General features: G+C 38.7%; 1 protein-coding gene across 1 annotated transcript; it reads right to left on the bottom strand.

Moving 5' to 3' along the window:
• Positions 1–16: 16 nt before the first annotated feature.
• On the bottom strand, positions 17–12,517 carry LOC146480206 (uncharacterized). Its single transcript, XM_085109901.1, has 7 exons — positions 12,393–12,517; positions 9,931–10,026; positions 8,635–8,796; positions 7,370–7,447; positions 5,998–6,065; positions 5,341–5,466; positions 17–4,419 (listed from the first exon to the last, which is right to left on the bottom strand). The coding sequence occupies exons 2-7, from the start codon at positions 10,019–10,021 to the stop codon at positions 1,108–1,110; spliced, it is 3,837 nt and encodes a 1,278-aa protein (XP_084966027.1). The 5' UTR covers positions 10,022–10,026; positions 12,393–12,517; the 3' UTR covers positions 17–1,107.
• Between the last annotated feature and the right edge of the window lie 917 nt (positions 12,518–13,434).

Here is a 13,434-nt window from a genome sequence, read left to right as displayed (position 1 = left end):
GATATTGGCAATCAGGTATGCTCCAATGACTCCACACAAACCCTACTAAACTGAAACAAAATTAGAAGGATTTATCGGGAGTCATCCGAGCATAACAGTGCCAATATCTCACCCCCAAATTGTAAGAAGATGTTGTGTTTTGGCAAGTAGGTTATGTTTATTGTGCTCTTTAAGGATATCTTAGTAAATCTCGTAATTTCACAAATTAAGTTTCGTGACGTCATCACTTTAGTACTCTAATCTGTCAGCGATGGTTTGCAGTTGAGGCAAAACCAAGTTGCCGATAGCATAAATTGTAACTGCAGCACCTTCTGTCAGTGACCGTCGGGCCAGGGTTTATCACGTCCAAAGGCACTTCTCAAGCCAAACTTCTGAGTCCCTGTGGGCTTAGTTGATATAAATAGCGTATAGACAGCGCAGATCATTTTCAACACCCCGATGTATCATACCGTTGTTTATTTAATAATAGCTAAGTCTACTAATTCACGATTTATTAATGTTGCCGAGAAACGTATCCATTACATCTCACTAAAATATTTTAGAATCAATGTTTGTCTTCGTCATTGATAGCTTATTCAATTCTAAATCAGTCTTCCTTCTTTTTTGAATATGATGTACAATATGTCCTAGCTGGTGATTTTGGAATTTTAATCAATAAAATATGACAATTTCGTATATAGACTCCGCAGCCTCTCAAGGCCCAAGGGAAGTGGTAGGGAGACAGAATAGGTGTTACGTACATTTGAAGGGCACTCAGTCACCCTAGAAAAGCTTTTCTTGTCCTCATGTTCTCCTATATTGAACGGAAATTCGACCGTCCTGAGGTCTGTGTTAATCATCACTGTTCGGTATAGGTAAGTGATGGCCTTCCTGGAAAATGGATGTCATGCTTTGGTTTAATTTCTATTGAATAGAAGATCTGGTTTAATTCTCCTGTGGCTTTCCTGTAGTGGTTAGCAAATCTCACCAGCTGCATAGCCACAGGCTGAACGAAAAAAAAAAATTAAAAATAATCGCCTAGTACGAAAATTAGCAAAATCGTAAACTGATCAGTCCAGTTTCTCTTCAAACCTAACATTTTGCGTCACACGTTATTAGAAAGCAGTGTTACTTCGCTCCACCGAATTCTAGGAAAACGTCATCACCAATAAGAACAAAAGGTGCCCAGTATTTTGGATCACTGTACTCATCAGATTCTCTCATAAATTTAACGGCTTGGTTAAGAGACTCGCTAGCACTTCGTCCTTCAGCAAGGTGATAGTAGAAACTTCTCATGAACTCCAGTGTGGCCTCATCATCGATCGCCCACAGTGTCACCAAAACAGACCGAGCCCCAGCACCCATGAAGGCACGCGCAATACCAACTACACCTTCAGCTTTGAACCTTCCTCGACCACTGTGACAACAACTAAGTACGACAAGTCTTGCGCGGAGCTGAACATTTAACACATCTTTCATTCGTAGCACATAATCGTCTTTTTTGGGAATAGGGCAGGTTCGATGTGGATTTGGCGTTAGAGCAATTTCACCAGTTTCCATGCAACCATGTGCCGCAATGTGAACTAAGGCAACCGAACTCAGTCGTCTCAACACCTCATCTTTTGTGGCCTCTTCGCCAATGAGGGGGCTTTCCTTCAGAAGTTTGCCAATCATTTCCGCCTCCTTCCTGGCGAATGGAAGCTGTTTCAGGAGAACGTTCCCGTGGCCATCAGTAACTTCGGCTACCCATGGGTCTCCCACGAGCATTGCACCATTTCTACTGTGGTAATCCTCTGGGCAATCAGCAATTAGTTTCAAACTGGTCAGCGATGGAATCACCCGGATTTTGAACGATTCACAGAGGAACTTGGAATCTGAATCCAAGAATGCAGCATAAGGAGCTAGCCACAATGGCCCATCTGGAACAATGATAAGTTGATTACCTTGGACCAGGCCTGTAAACGGTTTAATGGCAATGTTGTACAATGTGTGTAGAGAACTATTCTGCTGTAGTGAATGCTCTGTGCTGTCATCAGCTGAATTCTCCTCTGTGGATTGGCGGTCTTCTCTCAGAGAATCCATGGAACGATCCTCGCATCTAACGCCAACTTGAACACCAATCTCTTTGTAGGCAGTTTCTATAAGCTCCTGCAAGTAGGTCTTGACATTATCCAACGCAAATGGATCGTCAATTTCCTTTCGGACAAAACGGGACGCTCTCTTTTCAGAATGTACCCAGGAATGAAGGGCACCACTATCAGCAGCTTGAAAAACTGTAGTGGATGGAACAAAGCTCAGCACGTCCAAATCATTTATTTCTCGACCATTTGATCCAGGTTGACTTCTTAGAATACCGTACTTTGTTCGAATGAGGTCAGTTAGAGCTTGCGCTCTTCCTTCTTCGGCAGCCAAGAGAGCGTCACCAAATTTTCCCAGTTTTAAAAGAGTTCTCCACAAGGCATTGTATGCAATCTGATTTGTATCTCGAAATCCAATTTTCCACTCATCTTCTTTCTGAAGAAGACTTCTCACTTCATTAAATTTGTTCACGCTAAACTGGTAATTTTGTAACGCCTTAGGTAAACTTTCTAATAGTTCAAAGCTGCGTCCTAATGCACAGTAGGCGCGACCTTCCCCAGACCTGTCTTGCACTTCTTTGGCAATATTAAGGCTTAGAGTGTGATAGTGTATGGCTTTCTCGAAATTATGGAGAATTCGGAAAATGTTGCCAAGATTCAAATAAGCACACTCCTCTGCTGCCCTGTTTCCCTGTGCTTTAGCAATGTCAAGGGATTTTGTGAAAAACTCCTTGGCTTTTTCGATATCCCCGAGACACTGATAAGCAGCACCAAGATTCGTATATCCTGTTCTTTCTCCAGACTTGTTCCCAGTTTGTTTAGCAATGCTAAGACCTTGCTCCTGGTATTTTATGGCGTTTCTAAAATCCCTTAGCCTGCTAAACGCAATCCCGAGATTACAGCAAGCAGTCCCTTCCCCGGGTTTACTTCCTACTTCTTTGGCAATACGAAGATGTAGTTTGTGGTAGTAGATGGCCCTTTCAAAATCTCCGAGACTTTGAAAAGCGATACCGAGGTGGGAATACTCACGCCCTTCCTCATCCTTGTCATTGACCTCTTTGGCAATGCTGAGGCTGAGTTGGTAGTATTCAATGGCTTTTTTGAAATCGCAGAGTCCGTCAAAAGCAACTCCAATATTGCCATATGCACGTCCTTCCCCAGCGTAGTCTCCCACTTGTTTTGCACTACTAAGATGTAGATTGTGGCAAGCTATGGCTTTTTTGAAATTACCGAGATACTGAAAATCACTGCCAAGATTGCCATACGCTTGACCTTCCGCGGCAATTTCACCCAAATCTTTGGCAATCTCAAGATGCTGGTTGTGGTAGTCTATGGCTTTTTGGAAATCGCCAAGAAAGTAAAAAGCATTGCCAAGATTAGCATACGCAATACCCTCACCAGATTTGTTTCCCAGCTCCTTCGCAATGCTCAGAGCCTTGCGGTGGTATTCGATAGCTTTTTTGAAATCCCCGAGATTGCGAACAGTATTGCCAAGATTGCCATAGGCCGCACCTTCTCCAGCCTTGTCACTTAAGTCTTTGGCAATGTTCAAATGAAGGTTGTGGTAGACAATGGACGTTTTGAAATCACCGAGTCCGCCAAAGGCGTTGCCAAGTTGAGAATAGGCAGTTCCTTCCATGGATTTGCTTCCAACTTCTTTGGCAATACCAAGACACAAGTTTTGATACTCCAATGCTTTTTGGAAATCACCAAGGCTAAAAAAAGCGTTCCCGAGTCTGCCATACGCTCTTCCTTTTGCAGCTTGGTTTCCCAGGGCTTTGGCAACATTTAAGTGTAGGTTGTGATAGTATACGGCTTTTTGAAAATCACCGAGACGCTGAAACGCTGTTCCAAGATTACCATACGCAGCGCCTTGCAACGATTCGCTCCCAATGGACTTGCCAATTTCAAGAGCTAGATTGTTGTAATCAATGCACTTTTGGAAATCACCAACACTGCTGCAAACACTGCCAAGATTGCAATATGCGTGTCCTTCAAGTGATTTATCACCAACTTCTTTAGCAATTGTAAGACAAAGGCTTAGATTATCTTTTGCATCTTTAAAATCGCCGAGACCATAGAAGGCAGTGCCAAGATTACCATACGCAAACCCTTCCTGCGCCCTGTCTCCCAGCTCTTGCGCAATGGTCAAGTGATATTTGTGGTAAACTAATGATTTTTTGAAGTCTCCGTGATTGCGAAAAGCACTGCCAAGATTACCATATGCAATCCCTACCTGAACCCTGTCTCCCATCTCTTGCGCAACAGTCAAGTGATATTCGTAATAAGCTATTCCTTCATCACTGGCGTTCAAATGTTTATGCTCTGAAAGCCTAGTTGATTGTTGAATTGAAACAGCTACCTGTTAGATAAAAGCGTGTATTATTTTTGTGATCAGAAGTATTTTGGTCAATATCCCCCCGAATTACTCAAAACAAAGGAACATGCAATAGTACAAAAATCAACCAAACAAAAAGTCAAACAATTAAGTTTAAAACAAACAAAACCTTAAGCTAAAAACCTAAAACAAAAGCATCACATCAAAGGAGAGAGTAGAAGTAGTTGCTAAATGTTTTAGGTGAGGCCACTGGGAGCTCAATTTATATACAGCTAAGATAATTAACAATATTTCCATATTTAAAATGAACAGATTTGGGAAATGTCACTCAAAAATAAGGATAAAGACTTTTTGTGGAATAAGCGATTATACCCACGAAGCTATGATCAAATGGCATAAATGGATTGGCTCTGACAAAGCTTCATCGCTCGAAACGTCAGCTGTTTTAAGATCATTTTAGTGTTATTCTATCACTTTTAATTCCTTCTTTTAATGTTGGTGTTTTGCTGAATTTTTGGAGAAATATGGCCAAGTTGGCCACTGTTCAGAAATCATGAGACAATTGTCATAGAGACATCACATCCTATTGCGAACCTCAAAGAAAACATTTTTGGGCATGCTATCTATTTTTACGTTTTCATTGTTAGAACATTAATACTGGTGAGTTAAGGAGGGGGAAAGATGCCTCCTCCGCAGACCCCATAAGACGTACAAAAAGCCTAGTCGAGAGAGAGTTAAAAGGGTTGTGTGTGAACGATAACACAGCAAAGCTTGAGCTATTCGAATTCGTTATCTTGACAATCCTCTTCCTCCTCCTCCTCCTCATCATCATCATCATCATCATCATCATCATCATCATCATCATCATCATCATCATAATAATAATAATAATAATAATAATAATCTCATTTTCTGAGGTATGCGCACGTTATGTGATAATCTCACCATGTCTTTCGAAGTTTTATTTTCAGACTTAGCCTTTGGTTTCTCTTCTCCCGCGTCTTGCTGTCTGTTTACTTCTTTTAAAGAACTGCTCCTTAATTTCAACAACGTCTGGTTTGTCTCGTCAATCTTCTAATAGTCAAGGTGTTTAATTTTGTTTTCCATACATTGTTTAATAAGAATGCTGACGCGGTAAGTTCTTATAAGTGGATTGTTCATATGAGAGTTGCTTTAATTTTCTGTGTAATCCGCTTGGTAAAATCAGCCTAGAGACTGAATACAAGGACTTTTATGACAGCAGGTTAGCCATTGATCTTAGACTTTCGTTTCGATTAAAAATGACACTTATCTTATCTATTTTCGGTCTTTCACTTTCGTCAGTCAATAAAGAGTTCTTGGCGGGTTGACTTGAATGGTTTCCGTTCGTATAGACTGGGAAGAGGACCACAAGTTAAATTGTAAAATGAAAGATCATAAACTAGAAGTGACTGTAAAAATTTGCCAATCTTCCAGGTTTGGAAGCTATTTGCATTTCGCCAAACTTTTAGGTTTAATGCGGGCGAAATGTTCTCTAAACAGGCGATGGGTGGCCTAGTAGCGATGGCGTTGAATTATCGACCGATTGAAAAACTGCAGGGTTAATTATTTATGTAAGGATACTGCCAATCCTTTGTCACACCACGTGATGGCTTCTTCGAACTGATGCAAATGAACACAAGCAGTCGCCCCTGATGAAGAAAACGTGTAAACATTAAATACAAGCCGCAAGCGGTGCGACAGTTTTTTGGACAACATATTGCGAGTGAGATATTAATTTTTATGATATAGACAGGAGCGGAAATACACCGCTCATAAAATGTATACGAAACTACATCCGGGATCCGAGTGGCGTTTTCTCATATCCACACTAGTGAGGATATTGACGACGTCATTTCCCACTTTTTCGCGGTTGTTTGAAGAAGAAGAAGAAGAAGAACCTTTATTGGTTTATACCGCTCAGGGTCAGTCCCTTCAGATGCAAAAAGCTGTCTGTTTAATGGGAAAAACAACCTTGAAAATTTGTCTTAATTATATGTTTTATCAAGAAGTACTCCTCTCTCCCCCGTCGAACGTTTTCTCTTCTTTCCTTTTTTTTCTCTCTGTAAAATTCTATTATGGTACAATGCACAAAATTAAAAACTGACTCATTGGACGAAAAAAAAAAAAAATATATATATATATTTATATAAGATCGTTTTCTGTTAATGTCCTGTATCTTAATTTTTGTAGTATTTGTAAACTTTGCAGTTTTGTGTATTGTAAACTAAGCATTGTAATACTATTAGTTATATTTTAAAAGTAATATTACTGTTAATAATTTTATGTTAGCATTGTAAAATGTATTATCACAATTATCCTTTTGAAAGAAAACAATAAAAAAAAAGCTGTCTGTTATCAATGGGAGCCCTGAGCACAACAATGTAATGTTTGTGCAAACAGTTGGTGAAAAATGACGAGGGATAAATTTGTCTATATAATAAAGAAAAGAAAATTCAGGTTGGTTTGAAGATATGAATTTTCTTCTCTCGTGTTAAAAAGAACATTTTACTCACTCGCTGCGCTCGTTCGTAAAGTATTGTTTTAGCACTCGAAAATAAGTTCATATCTTCGCGCCGCCGTGTAATATCCTCTATTTATTAAGAGGTAATTGACTAGATTTCTAGTGTTACTATTTAGGCCATTCCAGAAAACAGGACCTCTAAAACTTAGAGATCGTCTGCTAAATTCAGTATTTATGCGTCTCATTTTCAGTAAAAGACCCCTCCGGTCAGATTCATAGGCCTCGAAATATAACGACAGTCTATTTTCTGAAATGTTGATCACAACCCTGAAACATTTCCACTGCTACCCTTTTCTTATATATAGGCTAGGTTGTGCCATTTAACGAGCAGTTTTTATATGTAGTTTCTCTATATCTTCAAAGAGGGCTCAAGCAGAAGGAGCCTCTGTGGAGTAGAGAGGGCTATGTCACCTTAGTAACAAGAAGTCATACCTCTTACAATCGCCTTCACGAAAGTTGGTTGTAATTCATTTGCAGATGTTGCGTCATTCAGTGAATCATGATAATTCCCTATGTAAAAATCAAGACGTCGTTAAGGAAGGAATGAAAAACTACTCAATTAATGTCACACTCATTAACTTGGCCCCAGCTTTCATATTGTAGAAGAAGACTTATTGGAGAGGGAAGATTATTTCACTGATTACGAGTTTTGCATGAGCAAAAAGGAAATGCCTTTTTTTTCCAAACTTTTTTTGCACACAACTTACTGACTGAAAGAGGAATAACGAATTGAGTGTCACAGAATAAGTCTTTATTAGGACAATTATACTAATTGCCTAAGTTTTGATATAGACAAACTGACTTATGTTTTGACCATTAGTAAACCTCAGTTTTGAAGTCTATCTTCTATGCTTCCTAACGTGAGAAGGGGGGAGGGAAGGGGAGGGAGCTTAATGAGAGTGACGAGGGAAGGGTGGTGGTGTGGGAATGTTGGGGTATAAAAAACCCCTCAAAATAAAAACCGGGGGCTTTTTTGAGAGGACTAAATAGAGAGGGAATGGGATTTTATTACAATATTTTTTACGGTAAAAAGCAGATGCGGTTTTATTAATCAAAGGTTTTTGTCCCCAAACTGGAGGACCAGTTATGTGCTGTCGCTTTCTTCCTGACTAATTGGACCGTCATTTGTAAAGAGGACACATCGCTATGGTAACTAGGACATTTACACTAGCTAGTGCAAACTCTAACAAAGCAGTGGTCGTTAAGACTTCCGAACCCCCTTAAATACTGAGTGGCGATTAGAAACCGAAATAAAAATAAAATAAATAAATCATTGACTTTATGTAAGTGTCGAAGTATTTATATTTAGTACTGAATTGCTAATTAGAGGCACTATAAATCAATGAAATATATACAAACTGAATATAACATTTGTTAAGAATCTCAACCGTTGGTGGAAGGTAAACCAGTTGGCTATCTACAAAGCGTGGCCTTGGGTTTGAAAACGGGGCTACTGTGAATCAAATCCGAGACACTAAACGGTAACAAAACGAACATTTGTAAGGCTAAATAATAATAATGGACAGGACACCGTCATCGTTTCAGAGCAGTCGCCCAGCCTGGGGCCCAGTGTCACACCAACGTAACGCTCCAAGAAGCGGACATATCTCGTTAGTGGGCAATCAACTTAATCAAAAGGGCTTCCATTCAGTACGAGAATTTGGACTTTACTTTGAACTGAATAAAAGGCTTCTTACCCGAATAAAAATGAGCAATCGCCCTGTTATTGTACAGTTTGGCCTTCATGTCGTCATCTCTGCAATTCACTTTAATCCCTTCAGTGTAGTAGTTGATGGCGTCGTTGAAATCCCTGTTCCTGTATGCATCATTTCCTTCATTCTTGTACACCTCTGCTATTGCTAAAATGTCGGATTGAAGCCTGTTTATCACTGTGTTCATGTATTATTAATAATGTATCAATCACTTTGCCTCCTGGGGTCAGATCCACGAAGCCTTTCTAAGTTAAGGTGTATCCGAAGTATTGCTTCTGAACAATAGTCTATTGTTATAATGACAATAAACTGTTGTCAAGCAACAATACTTAAAGATGAATATTAACTTAGGAGGGCTTTGCGAATTTTAACACAGCAGATATTTAAACTACGGAGCTAAAAAGGTAAGCTCTTATTCCATATGATCTCTGCCTTTTTACAAAACAACTGACCAGCGGCCTTAGTGATCACATAGAAAGATGGGGTGCAGCACTCATGTAACCATAGTGATTGCACATTTTCACCTGCTCTGATTGGTTGAAAGTCTTCTTTTAGAAATCTGTACAAGTACAGTAGATTTTCCATGGCTGTTATTGTGCCATCTTCCCGCCCTCCCGCTCACAGGTGAGGTGAGATTTATAGAAGGACCTCGTAAAAATTGTGACAATTAAACTGAATGAAAGATGCGAAAGATCGCAGTTATAGCAGAAGTTATAGCGAATGAATATCGACAAAAGTACGCAGCCCGGAAAAATCCATTTTAAAGGAAGAAAGGCTCAGAGCAACGGAACGTTTTTGGTGTATAGTTCATTTGCTATCGGTAAGCTCTTTTTTGCTGAAAATTTGGGAGGAAATATTGTATTTCAAGGGTTACATATCGCTTAATGAACAGAAGTAGCTTGTTTGCCGATGGAAATGTTCCGTGTATCACTAGAAATCATATATCAGAGAGGCGTTTATTTGAATTTTTACTCGAAAACCCATGGTAAGCCCTAGCAAAAGGCTGATAATCTAATCGACTTTCAGCCTCAGCTACCTGTGCTTGTCAAAACAACAACCAAAAGTCAAATGCTTTGTTTATAGTGGAAATGCACTTAGTTACCCAGCTAGTTTACAGGCTCTCTACTCTAAAATAGCGGGAAACAATGGATTCTATTATTTGCATGTTCTTGTGTACACAGATAATTCACATTATGGCGTCAATTGTTTGAACCGCCACACAAACAGAGAACAAATGGCTTTATTGAACCCAAGGAACAATTTTAGTCAACAAATCCTCACCTCTTAAAGTGTCGTCATCAAAGTCCAGTGCCTTATCGGACGATGATGTGACGTCACTTTCATGATCATCTTTGACTGGAGGATTCGCCATGGATGCTGGGAGGTTAAAAACTGCATTAGCATATAAATTCCCTTTATAGAAAGGGGATTCCCTTATTTCAAATAACTGCAATCAGCATATTACACTTTTTAGCCACATAGTTAACAATTATCCTGCGAAAACGTGCGGGATATCACCTTATACGAAGCCGACGAGACCGTAGGCTGAGCTGGCAAAAATAAGAGGATATTCCGCAAGATTGAGCAGGATAATTGTCTTCTTATTTAACGCATTGATAAAAAAGCACAGCTTTATTGCAGAAATGCTGGAGATTATCTTTATTTTGCCATTTTTCTTCCCGACACACGAAATTACGTATATTGTAGGATATCCGTTGACTACGGACGACGAATATTCAGTACACCATGACCATATTTGGGCAGTGTTACAATGTGTTGAAAAATAAGGTGGAATTGGATTAAGGACGGCGCCTACTTATACAGAAGTATTAATATTTGCTCCGTTTTAGAAGATACGGAAAAAAAAGCAGATGTTAGCAAGTGCTATTGGAATACAATAAGAAAATTGGGGAAATCAGGCATTTTTTGGAGATAAAAAAGTTACAACAATTCTAAAAGCACCAAACTACAAAACAGTGAATGGTATTTATCTATAGTTGAACTCAATTATCTCTGAAAAATGAGGGGTTGTTCCTAATTCTCTTTTCGGATTCCCATAACCCTTGCCAAGGTCTGCTTTACTCGCTTAGTTATAAACCGTGCAAAAATATCTCTGTTTTAGCAGGTACCGCTGACGAGAAATCCGACTTTCTCGGACCATCGCGAGATGTGCAGGACGTATGCGCAGTAGCAAAGCGAGGCACCGTTCTTAAAATATACAAATAAGAGAGCAAAATAAGCGAACGACACACAGGTGCTCGCGAAATTGCTTCCATGGGGGAGACTCTTCCTCTCGCGCGTCGCCTTTCCTCCCGGAGGAAATTCCGCGTGCCTGTTTCTTTCGCTCGCTTTTTTATCCCTCAGAAAAAATAAGGAATACTTTTGTCAACAAAACAACAAATGTTGAAATTTGAAACTGGTTCCTCTATTTTTACCCTGTTGTGGTTTTACTATTTCACTTTCAAGGGTAAGTGTCTTAGGGATTTAGTGTCATTTCAAAAACCCCAAAATGGTTTTATATCAACAGAAACTTAAGTTAATGGTCCATTTTTATCACAGATTATCACCCCAGCGTACTAAAACTGTCGATGATTGTCTCTGGCTACAGATGGACTAATTGTTTTCAAGTTTCAATCCATTCCGGCCCTGGCTAACTTTTTCAAGTTCTCGCATTTTTGTTTCCAAAATGTGCTAGACATAGATCACGAGTTGCTGCTTTGAAAAATTTAATTGATTTCGTTCTCTTAGTGTTCTAGAATTATTTTGTAACTAAGTGACGTTTCTCCCACTATTTTCACCAAAAACAGTGAAATTCGATCCCCACTGTGACACTTCTCTAATTTGTCCGTAGAGTATACATATGAATTAATCAACACATTTGTATACTGAGCGTCAAATATTAACAGGCTTATCGCGCTTTACAAAGCGTTGAAATAATAATAAAAAAAAAAAAAAAAAATGATATACACGCAATGTATGGTCCCGAGGGAAACAGTTAGTTTTGTTTTCCCAAGAGTCCTGATGTCGAGGGAAACATCAGGACTCGAGGGAAAACAAAATTAACTAGTTTCCTGAGGGACCATATATTAAGTGCTTTGTTATATATTTAGGCTTTCCCTTCAACAGTCACAGCAAAACAAAAAAAAAAGACAAACAAACAAACAAACAAACAAACAAACAACTGAGAGGGCAACAACTGCGGAATTGTATCCCGGTCGGGATACATTTGTATTTGATCGGGGCACGTGACCAAGAATCAACCAATCACAATACTCATTTTGTTGAGTGAAAGTCTAGGTATATAACAACACTATATGTACCTAACTTGTAAAATAAAGTCAACTGTAGCACTATCAAATAACGAGATTTAAAACTAAGAACAGAATCGTTTCATCTATTATCTAGAAGAGGTCCACCAGTTTTGGGTAGTAATGTATCTGGGCAAAGTAATGTGTGCAGATTTGTTATGTTGTGCTCTTTTTACTGTCACCATTGGACGATTAATACTAATAACCACTTTTCTTTGCACAGTATCATTATAATGAACTTTTACAAAATTTGAAATTTGTTAAAAACGATTGTAAGTATAATTTCTTGCTATCTGAATTGACGGCTAGGAAAAAGTGTTTGCCCATTGAAACGACAACAAAGTAACGTGTCGGTGACTGCCTAAGCGAAAGACATTTAGTCTAAAACATTAAGATATATAATCGTTTGGTGACTCAAATAAATTAGCAACCTACCGCAACTTTGAAACGATTGAGCCACTGTTGCCGATTTCAGTGTTGCATCTGATCATTTGATTCTCAGTAGCTTGGATCACAGCTAAGGTGAATATGGTGACCTAAGCTAAACGGTTGAGATTTACATTGAATAATTAGAGAGAATTGTTTCAGTTTCCTCGTGTTTACTGTAAACAAGGGCTTTCATTTACCAGTCGTTTTGTTTTGTTTTCGAGTGTTTTCAGTTTTTGGATTAAAATCTTCATTTTCGAATGGATTTTATTTCAAAGCCAAGAGGCTTTTTAATTTTCTTTTTCAGGCGACGCTAAAAAAGATTGTGATTCTTAGCAAATCGCCTCTTTCGTCTGTAATGACGTATGCTGTTTTGAAAGGGTAAAGGCCCTACAGACTCAGAAATTTATTTTTCATATTTTAGGAATTAACTGGTGTTAAAGAAAGAAGTGAGTTTCCAAAGGCGTCAATGATTTGCTGTCTTTTAACCGTAACGTTACAAATTTAAATATTTATAGAAATGTGCCATAATTTTTCCATTATTTTAAGTTTTTAAAAAACTCTCTTTCGCTCATTAATAGTTAGGATCGTTTTAGTGATTTTTGTAACCCAACTGCAACATGTAAAATAATGTATTAGTTCGATTTTTACTTCAACTTTTAAATCATATTATGCATTAAACGTTGTTTGTTTCGCTTGTTTGGTCACGTTATAGTCTTTTAAGTCAATAAGTGCAAGTTGTAGACTGTAGAGCATTGGGTATTGAAAAGGTGATTCAGGTGGTCAGCGGTGGGTGGATATTTTTAAATTAAAAATGGCGAACAATGACGAGATACAATGGCAACAAGCGAGATGGCATGGCTTGATAGGAAATTGAAAGACAGCCATTCCCACCCTGATTTTATAAGAATCACAGAGCAGCGAGTATGGTTTTAGATAAACAACTTTGTTTGTATAAACGTTATTTAGTCATGTAAGTAACATTTGAAGAAAAGGAGAAAATGTAACTCGTCTTAGCAGGTCGTTAAAATCTCAGGAACGGTGATAAATG

Source organism: Pavona decussata, unplaced genomic scaffold (genome assembly GCF_977016875.1).
Source record: "Pavona decussata unplaced genomic scaffold, jaPavDecu1.1 SCAFFOLD_54, whole genome shotgun sequence".
Lineage (NCBI taxonomy): Eukaryota > Metazoa > Cnidaria > Anthozoa > Scleractinia > Agariciidae > Pavona > Pavona decussata.
The sequence above is the reverse complement of the archived record's forward strand: the minus strand, read 5'-3'. Positions and strand labels throughout refer to the sequence as shown.